Source organism: Lagopus muta, chromosome 3, assembly GCF_023343835.1.
Source record: "Lagopus muta isolate bLagMut1 chromosome 3, bLagMut1 primary, whole genome shotgun sequence".
Taxonomy (NCBI): domain Eukaryota; kingdom Metazoa; phylum Chordata; class Aves; order Galliformes; family Phasianidae; genus Lagopus; species Lagopus muta.
In genome coordinates, this window is record NC_064435.1 from 33,537,167 (window position 1) to 33,557,562 (window position 20,396).

Here is a 20,396-nt window from a genome sequence, read left to right on the forward strand (position 1 = left end):
AATCACACAAAGTCATCTCCCCATTTCCAAAATAACATTCACTACCAAAATATATGAAACAAATCATTACGTCCTTCTCAGTACAATTTTATTTTTTTCCAAGCTGGTATTCATAAACCATCAGCGGAACCTGACACCGGAAATTTGTTTAGCAGCTGGTTTTGTTTTATATCTCAACATATCAATATAGTATGGCTTTCTGGCAAATCAACACAAAGAAGTTTATTAACCTACCTTTTCGTCTCTCTCGCTCTTTCAAAATAGCTTCCAACCATTCTTGCTTCTCTTCAGGAGTTTTTGCCATGCATACAAACCATTTGTTCTTAGCTGTGTTGTGGATCTTCCAGCCATTAATGACAGTGTGGCCACTACTGTGGTAGTCAGCTGAGAATAGAAAAAATGGCTTGAAGACTAAGAACTCTTGCAAAATAAATACTTGTAATTCTTAAGAACTCCTAGCATGACACGCAAAAATTATAAAATATGGAAAACAAAACAAAGTAAAGCAGAACAAACTAAAAAAAAATGAAAGTTATTTGTGCCATTTGTGAACTACTATACCTTAGTGAGTGGTACTTTTAACATTTAGTCAACTCGACATGTTTTTTATCATGTGACACAATTGCCTGGCATATGGAAGAAGACAGACTCGGTGCTAAAACAAGCAGAGTCCTCTTAAAAGAACTGATTGCTGTACTTAGAATACTTTTGTTTGTGTTAAACTGTCATAAATAGTTCCATAAAAAGCAGCATTGTGGTTTCAGCCATTAAATGTCTCAGAGCTGTTCTGCCAGTTGAATGATTTACTATTAAGCTTATGAAAGGACTAAGGACACAGGGAGGAAAATACAATTTTGTTCTAAAGAACAAGCAAATCATATCAGATATATTTTTACTGATATTTGATGTCAAATACATAAGTAAAAAACAATTTGTTTACACAAACTACAATATAACAAAATATAACAAAAGTCCATTATAAGCAAATGCACTGTTTTTGAAATATATTCCTAACCAGCCTATTTTCAGCATACACGTAATGGGAGAGAAGTAACAACTGCTGCTGATGTTTGTAAATATCCTGAGTTTTGCCTGTTAACATGTAAAATGCTCTGCTACAAAAAATAGATAATTTACCTCATTGCCCTTTCTTTATTTACATGACATTTCATGTTAACATGCTAGTCCATAAATCTTATTCAGAAATTTGCTATACAGATCTTCTCTGAAACTAGCGCCTTTGTACAGTCTGAATATCCTTGAATAGGATTAGGTACATCTCTTGAAGCAAAGTTTGTGAGGCATAAACAGCCTCTGATAACAAACACATCTTTTTGAATAAAATATAGATTAAAACTTGAATTAGTAACTATTGTACAAATTATTACAAAAATCAAAGGTCAGAATTTTCTCACCATAAACTTTCATTAATAAACAAGAAAGCCCTGGGGCCAGCCCTGAACTATTCTAACAAATACAGACCTCTTTACTTTGTAAATACTTTTTCATAATTCAGCCCTGTTTTATATAATGAGATGGGATTTTCTAAAACCGAAACTCCTGCTGAAATGCTTGCTACAATTTCTCATAAATCTCAGCAGACATGCTAGTATCCTTTCAGTAACTCTGCATTTTAATTAGATGGAAAGCAGCCAAGCTGTCTACAGTGGGCTGGGAAATGTCAGGAACTACTAGAAAATTATGAGACTGATGGCTGCTTTCTAACTCAACAAAATTTTCTATTAATCAAAAGAGTGGAAGAAAGTGCAAGCAAGTGTATGATGGAAAAGAAACTGAATTTATTTTTACTATACCACATTTCATACTGCTTACCTATGTACCACATTTTTATGCACATAACCTATGCTTAAAATCCTTTGCCTCTTTATAAACACTGATTCTTTAAAAATAACCATCATATCACTTGTGTAACTCCAGAAAACTACAGTCTAAAGCCAGAGAAAATAATATCTCAGACAGAAGCTATCAGTTGAGAGGCTGCAGTCTTCTGGAGATGAGAGGTTGAAGGGCTACTAGAGGAAGGAAACTTTACATCCGCCTGTATTATTTTTGTATGGGCTTAAAAATCTAGCAATTAAGCACTAGTTGCACCTTTTTGTTTATTTGCTTTTAAGTTGCAGGTTAACATGTACAAAACTACAGGGTAATATTTTTCCTGTGGTCTTTTTTCATCATGCGTCTGTGATCCCAACACCCTCATTTGGCAGGGAAATATGATCTCTAACACAGCAATTAAAATTGTGTGTAAAAAAAGCAGTCAAAAACACAGATTTAGGTACCTACATTTAACTGCGAACCAAATTTTGATGTTAACTTAAGAGTTTAATTCAGAAAATTTGGCTCATCCAGCTGCTTGAATATGTCAGCGTACAGAGTGGCATTTTAAATTTGCAGTTTTCACTGCCTCTGAATTTCTGTAACTGCAGGACCCTGAGTGCTGGCAATTTGATAACATATTTATCTCATGCCCTTAAAAATCACAGAACTCTCTGAAAAGCCCAAACACCTACTTGGGTGCTAAGACTGCCTAATGTTAGCTGGCAGTCAGTTCAGGTGGATGCACACATGTAGCTGTCACCAAATTCGGCAATAATAACCCACTACTATAAGGTCCAGCTCGACTTTGATCTCTACCTTTAACTGTGACACCCCTTTACTTTTTTGATCCATGTGCTACCCATGACTTTAAGCCCTCAAGCTGTATGGCCTCCCCAGTACACCTATCAAAGTCATCTTAATGGCATTTCAGCATTCTGCTACTATTCCATACAAACTCCTGCCAATTTTGGACAGCCTGTTGAACGAAATCCGATGGAGAGCTTCACACCTGCTGCCTGGATGGACAGACAAGAGGTGTGCATGTTCTGATGGGCCAGCTGCACAGGAAACATGCACGCTTTACAGCAAAGACTTGAAGGTGATCTTCCCAAAGTCTAAAGAAGCACACTGAACAATTTATTAAGTTTCTATCTTCACAAGAGAAGGAGATGAAAGATGACATCGTCTAATGATACACAGCAATACATTAAAAGCTTGCAATTTGAAAAATTGCGACAGATTTTTTACAAAATTCAACACTCAACCTTTTAAGAGATGCATATCAAGCAATTTGTTAGTGCCATATGCAATAGACTTCTCTTCCAAGCAAATAAATAAATAAATAAATATGTTGAAGGACTTCTATGTGTCACAGTGTTCAAAAACACCTGTGCTCAAAAACACCGATCACATAATTGCTGCAGAGCCTTGGTTCCCTGCCTCTTCCTTATACATTTTTCCAGCAATCTCTGGTTACTATTATCACACAGTGATTTTTCTGTTTCATGTTTTATTTCAAGACAGAACTAGCATAATAAACCATAAATCTGGAATTTCCTAAGCATCAAGTGCCTGTCTTCGTAAACTAAATAGCATTCATTTAATGACGGGTGAAAGCCTTTAAAAATGTACTTTCCTCCGAATTCTAAGAACTGAATAAACAAAACAGAGTGCTTCATGATGTTGAAAAGGAAGGAAAAAGAGGAAGAAAGAAGGAAAGGAGAGAAAGCTTCTCAACTGTACTGCTCAGTCAAGAAAAACCTTTGTTAATTTTTGTAGGTATACTGTTCATTAGCATGACAATAAACCACACCAGGACACTCTTTTCCTACTTCTATTCATCTGTTTATCAACAGTAAAGACTACACTCCTACGTTTATCAGTGCTGAAAGCAAACACACTCAGTTATCCAGTTCCCTAGAGCACTATGGTTCTTCATACCAAGAGAACAGATGATCCCAAAATCTGCAATAAAGATCTGTGGAAGTATCACCTAGATTCAAGTCTTTAATGCTTACAAAAGCCCCATGAAGAATACATGAGAAAGTCGGGTACAGCTATGGAAATAAAATCACAATGCCCCTAAGAGCTTGTACTCTGAAATTAGAATTATGGAGAATGATGGATAATAGATTATTAAGGAGAAGAAAATAATGCAACAAACATTCACTTGCAAAGCTTATATGAACGAGGCTCAAAGAACACATTGCTATTCTTGAGAATTACATAAGGCAAAAAGAATGCAATAAAATATTACAGGGTTAAAGTTCAAAGGCTGATGACTACAGGGGATGAGAAACAAGACATCTGAGTGCAACAAATGAGAACAGTACAAAAAATAAGACAGTGGAAGGTTAAAGAAGAGCATCGTGATAAAACTTACAGAAGCACAAGGAGAGGGACTTCTGACCACAAGGAAGAAAACAAGTTTATTTAAAAAAAAAAAAAAAAGAAAGAAAGAAAGAAAAAAGTTATAGAAATAAAAAAAAAAAAAGCTTCCACAGGCCAGGGAAATGGCAAATATTTCGATATTTCAAAGAGAACTATAGAACATCAAAAAAGAATAATTACAAGAAAACTGTTCTAGGATACTGGACTAATAGAAATGGAGAAGGCAGGATACTTGAGGATGTGGAGGAAAAAAGGTGAGAATTACACACAAAATAAAATAATCAAACCATTAACTCATGTTTCTGAAGTGAGGAAAGGAACCACTCCAGGTTTTAGAAATGTTCCATATAACAAAGCAACAAGATTTGAAATGGCTCAGGAGAGGAAGTGGGAAGGAAGGAAGATGGCCTTCACTATTGTATGCAAGGCTATAGGAAATGGGTAAGGTAGCAAGACTTCCTATTGATGGAGGAAATTAGACTACTGGTGTCTGGAGCAGAGAGGGGGATAACCTGCGCTTGAAAATTCACTAAGAAAATCATAGAATCATAGAATCATAGAATCACAAGGTTGGAAACCATCTAGTCGAACTGTCTCCTCATCACCATTGCCACCACAAGCACTAAACCATATCACGCAGCACGTCGTCCAGATGCCTCTTGAACACTGCCAGGGACGGCGACTCCACCACCACCCTGGGCAGCCATTCCAGTGCTGACCACTCTCTGACAGAAAAAGCTTTTCCTTATGTCTAAAAATGAATGCACAGGAAATAGAAGGACAGTGTAAACAAGATCAAGTACGGAATAGCAAGAAAAAGCTAATGAAGACAGTAATGACAGCCTTGAGAAATAGAGATGATGAATGTGGAGAAAGAAAGAAATCTTCACTAAAGACAACAGAAGAAATATTTGCTTAAAGCACGGTAATACATGGAATTGGAAACAATGAAATGCTGTATTACAAAGTTCTTAGAATATTCATGGTGGATATATGTGGTCCCAGCAATGTCAAGAGTTATAATTTAAGTGATGTCAACTAATAGAGGGAGAGTTAATTAGTTTTCTCTGGAAAATAACTTTCAAAGTACAGAAAACTGCAAAGAAAAGTAGAAAACTAGAAATTCAGTATGAGTCATAGAATCATTGGAAATATAAAGTAATGCCTCCTATTTTATTATGTCCTAAGAGTATTATGAAAAACTTTTTTCTTTTCCTCAAACACCTTACAAATTCAGCATTTGCTACTACAAATACATCACCTGCCTAGGGATACTATTTAGTAGAGCTGTAATGTTGTAAAGTTAAACATATGACTCCAGTTGAGCAATAAATGTTACTCTGCTTTATTACTCTGTTCAGGCTAGTGTAAAAGTCATCTATGACTGTTGAGCTAATAAAGTATGAAAGCAATGATGTGTCACAGAAGTAGAGTTTTGATAAGAGCAGATCGCTCTTTTGAAGTGGCTTCTTATTCTCTTTATTTTCAAAGAAATTATGAAGCTGCATTTGATTTCAGCACCATTTACTCTGTAAATCCGCAGCACAAATATACTCACCTGTTCCATCATCTACATTCTCTACCTCCATCACTTCTGTGTTTATTCTGCCCCGAAAGAGGTAACGATGGCCATCTGTAGATGCTTTGCTGTTCTTCAATCGCCTGATCAAAGAGGAGCAGGTAAGCAGTCACGCACAATCTCGTGATTTGTTTCTACAATGCTACTTGTACAAGTAGCATTTAATGACAACTAAAAGTGTCATAGCCCACTTATACCTGTGCAACTGAACTGTGGAAATTATTCCTGAATAGGACACTCCTGACATTAAAGCAAAATGCTACCTCTGACAAGACTTATATACAAACTGCTAGATGACAAAACATTTTTGTAAACAAAGTCTCATACTAAATGTCCTGTTCCAGTACCTTGATACTTACATGTCACTCTGTCATTAAAGACAAAATACAGCATGGGAGAATGTTTCCTCCTGGCTTAACCTCCTTACACTTCTCAAGAAATTCAAAACAAGGATAGTATGACTGAGAAAATGAAATAACACCTTTAGATATAAACTGTGTCCTATAAACATTAACCTCATCTGTGGTGTTTATGCCTGAAAGAACAATAAAGACATTTTTTCTTACATAAGAGTTAATCACAAATTATAATTAAGAATTGCTGAAATTTTGTGTAGGCATTGGTATAACTGCAAACCTACTGAAAGTTTTTTGAGACTCCTAGTCCCATGCAGCTTCTCTTATGTAAGATAAACCAGAGGTAGTAAGCATAAAAGGTTCGGTATATTTTTTCTCCGAAGTAAACTAAACCCAGTAACCCAAGAGACATTTGTGTCTGTGAAACTAAAGCTTATTTACCCATGTTTACACAACTGTGCTGAAAAGAATGTTCAAAAACTATATAAAATATCTTGCTCTATTAAAAAAAAAAAAAAAAAAAAGGACTTAAAAATTGTCAAAATACAAGCTTCCTGTGAAGAACACCCTCTTTGCCTACTTGCCAATCACAGAATCACCAAGGGAGGAAAAGACCTACAAGATCATCCAGTCCAACCACCTACTGATCACCAATAGTGCTCACTAAACCATATTCCTCAACACAACATCCAAACATTCCTTGAACACCTCCAGGGTCGGTGACTTCACCTCTTCCCTGGGCAGCTCATTCCAGTGCCTGACCACTCTTTCAGAAAAGTAGTATTTCCTAACGCCCAGCCTAAATCTCCCTTGGTGCAGCTTGAAGCCGTTCCCTCTAGTTCTATCGCCGTTACATGAGAGAAGAGGCCAACCTCTAGCTCATTATAGCCTCTCTTCAGGTAGTTATAGAGAGCAATAAGGTCTCCCTTGAGCCTCCTCTTTTCCAGACTGAACAATCCCATCTCCTTCAGCCACTTGTCACAAGGCCTGCGCTCCAGACTCCTCACCAGCTTTGTTGCCCTTGTTTGAACACGTATCAGGGCCTCAGTTACACAAATTACCAAGTATCTCCTTCAGTTATAAGTCACAGCAAGAACCAGCATTTCCAGTACAGTCTGAATAATGCCCTTGCAAAACAAGCTCAGCAACTTTACAATTTAGAGAACTCCTCATATGATATTCCTGATCAAAAGGGCCCAGGGATGCTTTGCACTACTATGATTTTCTGCTTTGCCAACTGTGTACTGATGAGAACATCTTCTCCTCGTGTTAATTCAACAAGAAGTTGTACAGGTACTACATCTAACCAAAAGACTATAATTAGCACGTAAGGAGAGAAAAGGGATATCCTTCCTTTAGCCACATGCCCTTGTGTTATATGAATATAAAATATTTGGTAAAGAAGTATAATGAATATGATTGGAAAATTATTGCCATGATAAGTAATATGCAAAAATTAATGTGAAGAATACAAATATAAACTATACACCACATAAGACAACAAAAGTTGTTAATGAAATTTTAAAGTATCGCTTAAGGATTGGTTTTAGATTCATACTCTTTAAGGACAAATTTCCACTGACTAGTTGTATATATATATACATCATACTGTGTTTTGAAGCATTCTCAGGTCATTGCTGTACTACACAATACATGAAGATTGTGGTGCCCACACTGGAGTTCTGGTCTCCATTATCAGTGGCAAAGAATTGTATTTGGCTGCGGTACTAGAGAGAATTTCCAAGGTCTATTTTGTATCTAAGGACCCACAAAGGATCTATTTAGAAGCATGTGTACTTACTGGCTACTCAAAGCTGTTTTGCATCAACAGACAAACTCAAACAGGAATACCTGTACTCAGAACTCCTATTTTGCAGAAGTGTAAGAATACTTAGTGAACACTAACTGTAGAACATTGCTGCTGAATTACAGAATTGTTCCTTGTGATATACCAAGAAATAGTGTCCTCTCTTCCCTGCTTAGATGTGCAAAGGCTTGAAATACTTGAATCCATTGAGACAAATTTTATAGCATAAGCTACAATACTACATGTTTCAACTATAAATTCAAATTGTTTACCCTTCCTACAAGAGAGTGGGACTATCACATAGAACTCATTGTGGAAGTCTGATGAAGTAGATTCCTTCTCTCTGTACATCACCATTTGGTTTCTGCACTACTGCACAACATTTTCAGTGTTTGAATTAAATACATCTCTCCCTGATGATAGGTCTTCTCCGAAAATGCTGAAGTATATACTGAATCATAGAATCGCAAGGTTGGAAACAACCTGCAAGATCATCTAGTCCAACCACCCTCCCATTCCCAGCACCACAAGCTACTAAATTATATCTCGTAGCTCCTCATCACTGCCAGGGACGGTGACTCCACCACCTCCCTGGGCAGCCATTCCAATGCCTGACCACCCTCTTGAGAGAAAAAGTTTGTCCTCATGTTCAACCTAAACCTCCTCTGGTACAACTTCTAGCCATTTCCTTGGGTCCTACTATTTGCCTGGGAGAAGAGGCCAGAGCCTTTTTCATCACAACCTCCCTTTAGGAAGTTGTAAAGTGCAATGAGGTCTCCCCTGAGCCTCCTCTTCTCCAGACTGAACAATCCCAGCTCCCTCAGCCGCTCCTCATAAGACTTGTTGTGCTCCAGACCCCTCACCAGTTTCGTTGCCCTTCTCTGGACACGTTCCAGGGCCTCAATGTCAATGCAATTAATCACAGTAAGTATTTTGGAGTTGTTTAAATATTCAGAAAAAGCATACAAAGAACCAGCTCCACCGTGAGAAAAACACAAATGATTTTTCCAAGTATAAGTGAATTCTTTACCTGTGCTTTTTTTTGCAGTATACCAAAAGGTTATCAAAGAGAAAGAATATCCGCTCTTGGATATTTCCCGCTGAAATCTTCAGAAGTAATCCGCTTCGCAGCATTTCTGTGCATGTATCAGTGATGTTAGACCCCTACAGACAGTAGTAAAGAGATCATTTTTTTGTGTGAATTCTACAGCAAGAAAGGACAGCGTCTTTCACACAGACAGTGGTAACAATTCTCCAAAACATCAAGATTAATACACATGGTATTATATTACTTTGTAACTAATATTTTTTAAAATTTACTTAATGATGTTTAACATTAGCTTTGTGTTCATGTAGTAACTGGAGTAATGGTTTGTTCCTTTTTTGAACGCTTACATTTGAAATCAGGCAAACACGTCTCAGTAATTTTAATATTTATTAGGAAATGCGTGAAAGTGGGGCTTTGAAACACATAATGTATGCCAAGATGAACTGGAAATCTAAGGTATCTTAGAACTTAAACATCACTAAAATTATACATATAATTCCACACTAAATTGAGCTACAGATAGACTCAAAACAAAAATCAGTAACGTTTAAAATTCATGCAAAGTTAACAACAGCATATGAAATTAAGACTGCCTAGCATACTACTTAACATACTCTGAAGACATCAGAATTTTGCTAATCTTTGTACACTTGGGATAAAATTTCCCATGCCTCATTTTTCTTCAGGCAGATCATTCTCCTGTTTGAAAAGAAGGTGGGCATTTTCAATAAGGTTAATGAAAAAGAAGCAACTTTAACAAGGAATAACATTTTTCCACAAATATTTCTATGAAAAATTCCTACCATTTCAATGCCTTACAAAGGCAAACTAACCTCCTGAGAAAGCCTGCCTTGAATTCAAGTTGTTCTTTGTTGTTCTGAATATCATAGACTCACACAAACATTTAGGTTGGAAAAGACCATTAAAGCCACCAAATCCAAAGATCGACCTGGCACTAATGAGTTCACCACATCTCTAAAGTGCCACATCCACACATCTCAAAATATCTCCAGAAACAGAGACTCCACCACTTCCCTGGGCAGTCAGTTCCAATCACTGTTCCAATGGTTTTTTTACCTTTTCCATGAAGTTCTAACAACCCCCCTGGCAAATCACAGAATCACAGAATGGCCAGGGTTGGAAGAGACCTCAAGGATCATGAAGCTCCAGCCCCCCTGCCACATGCAGGGCCACCAACCTCCCCATTTAGTACTAGACCAGGCTGCCCAGAGCCCCATCCAACCCATCCTTGAACACCTCCAGGGACAGGGCATCCACAGCCTCTCAGGGCAGCCTGTTCCAGCACCTCACCATTCTCGCTGTAAAGAATTTCCCCCTGACATCCAATCTAAATCTTCCCTCCTTCAACTTAAAACCATTTCCTCTTGTCCTCCTGTTATCTACCCTTTCAAAGAGTTGACCCTCATCCTGTTTATAAACACTTGAGGCCATTTTCTCAGGTCCTAACACTTGTCAGTAGAGAAAAGAGACAGAACTCCTTTCAAGTTCCTGTAGAGTGCATAGGTGTCTCCACTCAGCCTCCTGTCCTTCAGACTAAATAAGCCCAGTTCCTTCAGTCAGTCTTCAATGTCTTCTTCTCTATTCCCTCCACCAGCTCCACTGCTATTCTCTGAGCATATGCCAGTAACTCAATATTTTTCTTGTAGTGAGGGGCCCAAAACTGAACAGAGTATTTGAAGTGTGGTCTTTCCCGTGCCAAGTTCAGCAGGACAGCCACTTCCTTAGTTCTGCTGGCCACACTGTTTCTGACACAAACTAGGATGTCATTGGCCTCCTTGGCCACACCGCTGGCTCATGTTCCACACCACTGCCTGATGTTCAGCCGGCTGTCAACAAGCATCCCTAGGTTTTTCTCTGTTGAGAAATTTTCCAGCCACTCTTCCCCATATCTATCCTGCTTCACGGTGGTGGTGCGGCTCAAGTGCAGGACGCAGCATACTGTCTTATTGACTGCCATACAAATCCATGCTCCCGAGAGACAGATCTCCCATCCCTGTGCTACAGTAATTCGTACCATCCTATCAACAATTACACATCTGACTGCACCTAAACATACAGCCCTGGCCCAAGGAGTTTCCTAATTTTAAGCAGTCAACATTCAACTTGGAAAATCTGCCATAGCCAGGATTTTCCTTTTGTCTGCACATGTTCTGAATGATTTCTACTTGCAATAGCTGCATTACTTCCTCTTCTTGATCTAATCACAGCAGCCCTCAAAAAAAAAAAAAAAAAAGCACTCAATTAAGAACCAAGAAGCAATCACGGGTTCACTCTCAGCTCCTCATCTTACCATTCCTCCTTTGTACATCACAGCTCCGAATGTTGAGCAATAGCTCAGACTCTGCTCTAAGGGACAAAAAGGCTGTTTACAGAGATAAGAGAGATTGCACAACTATAACCACAATTCAGCTCTACAGATCAAGAAACTTCAATATCAATGCTAACTAACTACTTTTGATTCTAACTGGGATAAAATGAGACAAAATGAATGTCATTTGTAGATGCTAGGCCATACTTCCTTTCCTAAGAGAGAATAAGCACCAGAAGCTAACAAATTAATCTTACAGTCTTATTAGAAACCAAACATCAAAGCATTTTAAAAGCACATTCAATAATATAAATTAAGCATAAATTAGGACTGTATTTAATTCTTGCTAACAACAACAGAAAAGTAGGTTATTACCTTCCATTCTATTTCACTTCATTTGTACATTAATAAGAGTAACTAATACCTTATGCTACTTTGAAACTTTGTTGGAATTTAATTTTAAAAGTCTGGGTTTTGTGTTCCCTTGTTTTTACAGAAAATTCCATCTTTGCTGGAAAATTATCATTTTTACCTGGGAACCAAAAAAATTAATTTTAAGGTTTTAAAACTGTATCAGCAGTTCCAGTTTTCTACAAAAGGGTGTATTTTTCGCAGAGAAGACATTTAATGAAATCATTTAATCTCTTTATATTGAAATACTCATTTTCACTGCAGGAAAATTTAACCTTCTCCCAACAGCCCAAGCAAGTTCTGTCACTACGTCAGAATCATGACTTCAAATACCATATTTTTTACATATGCTAAATCTATATGTTTCAGGTTACCTCAATTCCCAAGATTTACCTCATTTACGATTCAATTTTAACGCTGCAGCATGACATTTTATCTGTATCACATTACTATACTTTGCTATTATTTTCCTCTTCATTTTCCTCTTCTTCTAATACAAACTACTAGATGATCAAAACATTATAATGGTACTTTTTTCCCTTAGAGACCTCCCTTCCAAATACTGAACAATGTTAACTTCACTTATCCTATACCTTTTGACAAGATCATAACCCATGCTGGTGTGGCTGTAGGTCAATGAATTTTGTTATTACTGTTGCATTTTCTGAAGTCCAAGGGAATAAGATAATAGGATCAGAAGTCACGTCTGGCTCTCCTACATAACACTGTCAGTGCAGAAATATCCCTCTTTCTGCTCCCTCCACCACGCCATATGCGTTCAGCACTGTGAGGGTCAGCCTGATCCTAGAATTTGGTTGGGAAAGGAGCTGAAAGGGACAGAAGAGGAAGGATATATTATGTGAAAGTAATGCCGATTCTACATCTGAAGTAAGCACTCCTCTCCAGAGCATCCCAAAAAACATCTCAAAGAAGGACATGATGGGCTGCACAAAGGACGAGCATATCTGTCACATAATTCAAAGGAGGAATGAAAACTATAGAAACCTTTTCATGAAGGATGCATCTGCACTTTAAACAAGGGTTTACAGCAGGAATACTCAAACTAGTTTATATCTAGTCCATTAGGATAACTCATTTATCCAGCTCTTAGCAGTCCTTCTTGTGGCTACAAGTGAGAGGACACCCTTGTCCTATAAGCAGGAGAGGCTACTGACTCCACAGCTAAAACTGAACAAACCTTTGGAACAAATATTACCAAGTTTTTCTGAGACAAACACGCTTTCATTAAATATTTGAACTCAAACTACCAAGGAAATCTTAAATGTGAGCAATTAGAACGTAAAAAGTAATTTGCTTTAATAAAATTTTCATGAAAACATTTATCATATATACTCGCTGCTTGCAAGTGAAGATCATACTGTTGCTCACTGTAGCACTGCTCCTATGCTACAACTCATGTATTGATATGAAGTACCAGCAATTAAAGCTGATGAAGTATTTTTAGTGAAACCAGAATTCTTACAACATAGTTTGTCCTTCATCTTTCTTACAGAGTCATTGAAGACCCAAATATCTTTCTTTAGAGTAGTACTTAATACAAAATAAAAACACTAAAATACATTGGAAGGAGAAAGTCTATATGAAAGAAATTTAAAATATTCCCCTTTTATCCTTAAGTCATTAAATACATATCTTTGATAGTAAAAAATGTCCTTTACTACTATGAAATCAAAAGCAGTATTCGTTGGTTTCAGTTTTTTCAGGTGTTACTTATCCACATACTCTGAGCAAATTTCATTCAAATATGAAGATCTGGCTGCACTGAATCAGTATCCATCACTCTATCACTGATAAAGGAGAAAAATTGTACTTACTACCTTACATTTCAGTACTTGCACGTATGCATAGGAAATAGAAATAAACCAGGAAAACGGGCTAAAACTTCTGGAGTTTAAAACAGAGATCTCTATTAAAATGCTATTTGAGACAGAATATCCCATGCTATTGTTAATAAGTCAGCCTGTGAGTCACACTGGGTTGTTCTGGTTCCAGCTTAGAACAAACAACAATTTTATTTCTTCTTCCGTCACTGAAACATCCACGCAAATTTTACTGGCGGGCTCCTTCAGCTGCTGAGCCATTCTCCAGCTGAGACAGCCACCTACACAAGTTCTGGATTCAGGCAAATAAATTTAACCACTTAGAAAATTTTGAGTATAATGACTTTCTCATTTAATTTCCTTTCTTGAAGCAGATGTTCCATTTTTCCATGAATCTGTATTTTTGTTATAACAAACACAAGCTTCATTTTATGACACTTATGTATAGGAATTCAAGCCATGCTTTGATCAGATTCTTAAAATAGTCTTTTTCTCCCCCCCTCTCCCTTCTAGTTGGGGCCAGGCAATGTGCTAAGCATTTCCTTCTGGAAGGAAATCTCCAACAAGTTTCCTCTTTATTTTTAGGCTATGCAGAAAACCAGATGTTTATTTAATTAAATCCACTCTCATACATCGCATTCATAGAGTTTTCGTAGTTGTTGTTTGGATTCATTGAAAACATTGCTAGTTTTTATGTATGCTCTGGAATTCTGACCATTTCAAGGATTAAACATATTTCATGCTTGCAAAGGATGTGCCTATTAAGACCAGGGCAGTTTTGCCAGATTGGGCACCTTGTGGCTGCCATATGATAACATCAAACCTGATCAGCTCAACTACAGTAAATATCACATAACTGTTCTGAAAACAGATCTTAAGACAATGGCATTCTTTCAGAGTTCAAACACAAGTGAAATTCTAAAATTAAATCTAGGGAAGAAAATCAATGCTGGAAGGAAATTACTATGTTACAGTCCACAGAACACATTCTGAGAAGAGGAAGAATAAGTCTGTGTTTCGCATGCTTCTGTCCATATCGCTACCTTTGCTCATTAATGTATATCCAACAGAAAACATATTTACTACTGTAAGTCTTCTTAACGAGCGAGAAAAAGCTTAATGCAGGAAAGTGAATTTGCTTTTCAGGGTTAGAGGTTTGAGAATAGTTCTTAATCAATTTACATAACTAATAATGCACTGAATTGATCATATTCATAATATAAAACTTTACAATGGGTGTGCTTATTAGGATGTACTTGACATAAACATAACACTCAAGGCACCAAAAGCAAGTAGAACTTAATCCTTGCAATAGAAGACCTAACTGAAAATCTGACAACAGAAGGAAGAAAATCAGTGATAGGCAATACAGACTTAACAAGCTTACCTCATCTTAGAATATTAGTAACATAAGAACTTAACCTGCCAGTTAGCTTGCTGTTGCCTCCTCCATGATGTTATCATAAAAGTGACATGCATTTTAATGTTTACATGCAATCTTTTTAAGATATAGCTGATGGCAGCATGGTCAAGCTAATTGCAAAGGAGAAACTTATTTTTACGATGTCTAAACAAGCAGCTGTTAAGATATTTACTACTTTCACATAAGATGTCTCTCTCGATCATAATAACACTTAAAGCTTTATTTTATTTACATCCGTCTTAAAAATCCTGTGAACAATATCCTGGCATGAGTGCATATTCCATGTCATTTATTGTTCATCTTTAATGGATTGTTTTGTTCTGAGACTGAGTGCTATAACTAAATGCAGTTACACAGAAAGGCTTGACTGAATAGAGACCAACAATTACAGAGCTGTTGTACTTGCTAGGATCCCTCTTCTCATAGCACAGTGAATTTTCATGGAATGTGTTACAGTGCCAGTCTCAAGCAAGACTATCATGCTCTAAGGTCTGGGATGAGAAGATTTTTCTCCCCCAAATTATACCTACCCTAATTACAGCAATGAAAGAGCTACCTTTGAAAACATTGCCACACATGAAAAGGAAAAATAAGTTATATGTTTCATATCCTACAGTGTACTGAAGATACAGGGAGAATTTTGACCGAAGTAAAATCTGTTGCTGAATCCATATATAAATATATAAATAATAATAAATAGGAAATTTTTAGATAAATAGGAAATTTCAAAGCAGAGATGAGCTCAAAGGTACTATACAAACTTTGTTGCCACTGCAAAAACACTGTAACGCATCATAGACCCAGTCTTAGCCACAGCCAACAGCAGGGAGATAACAATGCTACGTATAGACAGTTTTTCCTCTCTTCCATTTTACTTATTAGTATGAATGTTTACTTGAAAGCTGCCTATTCTTGTCAACATTTTTGTTGTCACACTTCCTGTGGAACTCTGTCAGTTAAAGTTCAAGCAGATCCATCTCAAAGCTTTCTCTGATTCAAGGTCCCATGTGAGCCTCTAAGCCTTTCTTTTCTCTGTACTGTATGAAGGCCATTTCCCACTTCATAGCTAAAAGATTAGATTTCAGTCTACCAGTCTAGCATTCAAAAAATACATTTTTCTTTCTATCTTTTCCAGACACTAAATATTACAGAGAGCAAAGAATCATTGCCTATATGTATCAAGATTAGCACAAGATTTGAGGGGACAGCTTTTGAGATAGCACTCATGTCCACTTCTACAGTGAGAAGCACATGAACATTAAGGATTGTCAGCTTTCAAACTGGTCACCAATCTTGCCAGCAGTTAAGATGTTGAATCTTGGCAGGTAGCCAACGTGGGTGATTAACTGAATCACAGTCTATTATCAGACTGGATAGAGGTACAGAGGTATTAAGATGAGAAGTTAACTCACTGGACTAAATGTAGATGCCAATCAGTGAGGTTCTACACAGCAATGCTCAATCACAGACAAAACAATTTGCAGTGTAGAGCCTAAATAAAAGCTGTCATTTAATAGAAGTGAGGAACTCACCATATCCTCAGGACGATAAAACTTGTGCAATACATACCTGTTGAAAACTGGTATGTCTCCCTCAATGCAAAGCAACACATTTTGTGACATTACCTCCCATCCTTCAACATGAGACTGCCATTCTTCCAAAAACTCTAATTTCTCCATTTGTCTCTTGGCTTCATTTATGTTGGAGCAGACAGCTTTCATGGCCTGGAGGGCTTCCATTAATGCTGCATAGTCACTGTGCTTCCTTGGAGTCCGCTTCAGTAACTCCTATTATGACATTAGAAGAAAAAAAGAACTTGTCTTTGATCTCTAAGTGAACATTACAGGAGGCTTAAATTGACCAGGATACAAAATCAAATCATAGACAGACTTCTTTCACTAGGTGCAAAAGTAATAAGCCCTCCTGCATTTTGTCCTGGTAGGAAACTAAAACACAGAGAAATAAATTACTAGTAATAAAACTAAATCAGTACTTAGGAAAAAGCTTCTATTTCTGCTACTTTTCTCACCTCAAAGTATCTGCATGTGGACATTTGTTGTTGTTTTTAAATAGCGTGGGATGGCATTGTTCAACAACAAAGATAACAATTCTGCATTAAAATGCTAGTTTACCGAGTTGAAATTAACACCTGCTTTTCCTGCAACTCAGGACAAAAAAAAACCAAACAGCTTCTTTATCTCCACTCCATTGTTTAATCTACTGTAACACAAGGGAGCAGTGAACAATAGTTTAGGTGACTCACCAATTTTGTATGGCTACTGGCAATATCAGCCATTCTGAAAAACAAAAGTGGAGTTGCCTGTATTCATTGAAGATTTCCTATCTCAAACTACCAACTCCCCTTTTACAGCTCAGCAAAGGGCTGCCTTCAGTGCACATTCTGACAGAGGGTTGGGTACGTTCTTCCAGAAGCTTTAGCAAGTAGCTTAACAGTGCCACCAGCACACTCTAAATTTATTTTACATAAATATATTCATTTCAGTGTGCCTCTAGTGTGATTCATTAGTCAATTTCCCTGTTTTGTCTGTAGAACCTCCACTGAAAAAAATATATATATAATTTTAAAATAAGCCAAGGGAACTGTAAAACCACAGTTTTACAGTTATCTGAGTTAACTATCAAACTATCTGAGATGACTTAAACTTCCCTGTAATTGTATTAACATGTTTAAAAAAAAAAAAATCTTTATTTTACCGTATTTACTTTTAATCTTTTATGTTAGAGCAATGAAATGCATATGCTTTCTATGTGGCAATGTTTGAGATCTAAACTCATATGGACTGAAAAAATATAGCCTAATAATCACAACTAACACAGAATCCACTCTTGTTTCTCTCATAGTTTGAAATAATAAACAACGTTAATCTCAAATTTGTTAAGCATAAATGTGTTTAAATACTTACTTTCCTAAAGATCATATTATCTTATTTCCTAGCATTAGAAAACTGCAGTAGCTCAGAGACTTGAATATTTAATGCCTATCAGCACATGTAACAGTTTTCTTTACATTTTAAGCCATAACAGTAAGGTAAGCATGCAAACACATTAAAAATATATCACACAACATCTTATTGTTATTCTGAAGTGTTTCTTTAATATCATTTTCATATATATTTTTAATTTACGATTTTATGATGGTAAATTAGATTTAGCAAAGTATGTTGGTAACAAACTCTATTACCCCAAGCATTTCTAGCAAAGATTTGGTCAAACCCAGCTGAAATCAGTCTCATTAAACTCACTTGAATGCCTCACTTCCATTCAACAATGAAGAGCTAACTTCACTGCTACATATACAGGAAAGCTAATAATCTTCATTGAGCCAAACTCCATCCTTTTAGTACTGATATCAGAAGTCTTGGCATTAGCTTTAATTAACACAAGTCTGGGTACAATATCTAATGGAGATTATTCACTCTGAAGGGAGATAGTTTCCACTGTTTCACTGAAATACGCTTGGCAACCAGCTTCAAATGGAGAGTATGAAATCGAGGATAAAAAAAACTCAGAAGTACCTTCAAAAGAAGAGGATACTTGCATATTCTCTGTATTGGTGTTACAAGATATCCCTCCAATGGTACATCTGTGTTCTTACGTCCTCCAAGGAGCATGCAATTCTAGAGTGCAAACAGTTTCACAAATTAAAAAATCCTGATAACATTACAGTTTCTCAAAGGATCAGTTACACTAAAGTTCAAGAGATGAATCTGCAATAGGTTTTAATCTCCATTAAACATCAAGTTTCTATAACATAGGCAGTTGCTGTTAAAATTTACAAAAACGAAGATAAGAGCATGTGCGCACAGGAATAGCTAACCTACATATAAATCAAGTATGTGATGAAAGAGATTTGCAAGACTATCACAAGAACAGAATTGAACACATGTACAGACAGGTACATAGACTTCCATGGCAAGGAAGCTGCAGTGGTGTCATGCAGTAATCATTATGCAGGGAACCCTCATTATCTTCATCTAATCCAATTAAGAGTGGCAATTTATGTAAACACAATAAGAGGCAATAAATAAAACGCTAATATCCTTTCACATGTCAATAACAACAACATAGAATTCAGAGTGATCATTACAGATGCTGTTTGAGGTAGAAAGCAGTATGAAAAATGGTTTGATGGATTTCAATATGGTTTCCTGATACAATAAAGGTCTACTGTTTCGATGTTTTTTTTTTTACTTAAACATGATGGGCACTGAACAAAATATCCGTAGTCATGGGCTAAGAAATCTGTGACTTTTGACAACTTCCAACACAGGAGCAAAGAATACTTGAAATACTGCATAGAAGCACCCATGAAAATGCAGCTGAGAGAGAAAAAAAAAGAATTAGGGCAATCTGAGACAACCAAGTCTACTGGGGACATCACAACAAATATTTGAAATTGCTGTAATCAAACTACAAGCATAAAGATCTACAGTAAAAATGAAAATTATTTTATCAAGATACCAGAAGGAATTGACATGAGATCAACTATGGCTTCAAAGAGCAACGTGTCTAACATGAAAACACTAAACAAATACACTTAAAACACATATGATATTTTGATACAAGCCACAAATCTGGATGCAGATCCATTGTTGGAACAGAGGTTACACAACTGGGTGACTGCTCCACTCAGTGTCTAACTCACAATGCGACTGCCCAACAACCAGTACTGCTATGGGGATCTGTACATCCATGCCTAAGGCTCTGCTTTGTATCCCTGGTCAATCATTTTCTGCCTTATCCTAAAGGTTGCTTTATCCTAAGGTACATGACTTAATCTACCAATCAAAAAAGACTGACCAACATGTTCAAAATAATGTGAACTACAGGTTTATATAATGTCTGTCTTTATATTTAAAGGCACAGAAGTCTGGTTTTAACTCCAAGTTATTTGTAGATAATCACACCTCTAAAGACCTGTACTGTTCTGTCTGGCTAGAAGGACCCAATTTTACTTTCAAACTGAACAGTCAGAGATCCTGTTCTTTGGGTTAGATTGTTGTTGCCTATTCTACAGGTGCATCCCAAATCTAGGAGGAATGATAAACTGCTGTAAAAGCCTTAAGCATGCCCCCAGGAATACATTACACTAACACATGAACTGCCACAATTGCACACTTGGCTTTCTTTATTTCAAAACAAGCTCTTTGCAATCTTTCTCCAAGTCATTTTGGTTTTTGTCTCTTTAGTCAGCATTCATACCTTCTTAAGTTCAGTCATGCTGCTGCCAAAAAAAAGAATTATATGTGTGCAGCTCCTCAAGTTGAGGAATACTGTGTCATTCCCTGAGGAAATATAACAACTCTGAAGCTGTTTGTTTGTTGTTGCTGGTTTTTACTCTGAATGGAACA

At 36.8% G+C, this 20,396-nt stretch overlaps 1 protein-coding gene across 2 annotated transcripts in view; it reads right to left on the minus strand.

Moving 5' to 3' along the window:
* Positions 1-20,396, minus strand: part of PREX2 (phosphatidylinositol-3,4,5-trisphosphate dependent Rac exchange factor 2) — a 218,495-nt gene that overhangs the window by 102,460 nt on the left and 95,639 nt on the right. For both annotated transcript variants that reach the window (XM_048938904.1, XM_048938903.1), the window contains exons 5-9: positions 18,561-18,662; positions 16,650-16,811; positions 9,003-9,136; positions 5,789-5,892; positions 235-384 (exon numbers count right to left, since the gene is read on the minus strand). In XM_048938904.1, the coding sequence (XP_048794861.1) occupies positions 235-384; positions 5,789-5,892; positions 9,003-9,136; positions 16,650-16,811; positions 18,561-18,662 (652 nt within the window). The remainder of the gene's footprint in view (positions 1-234; positions 385-5,788; positions 5,893-9,002; positions 9,137-16,649; positions 16,812-18,560; positions 18,663-20,396) is intronic.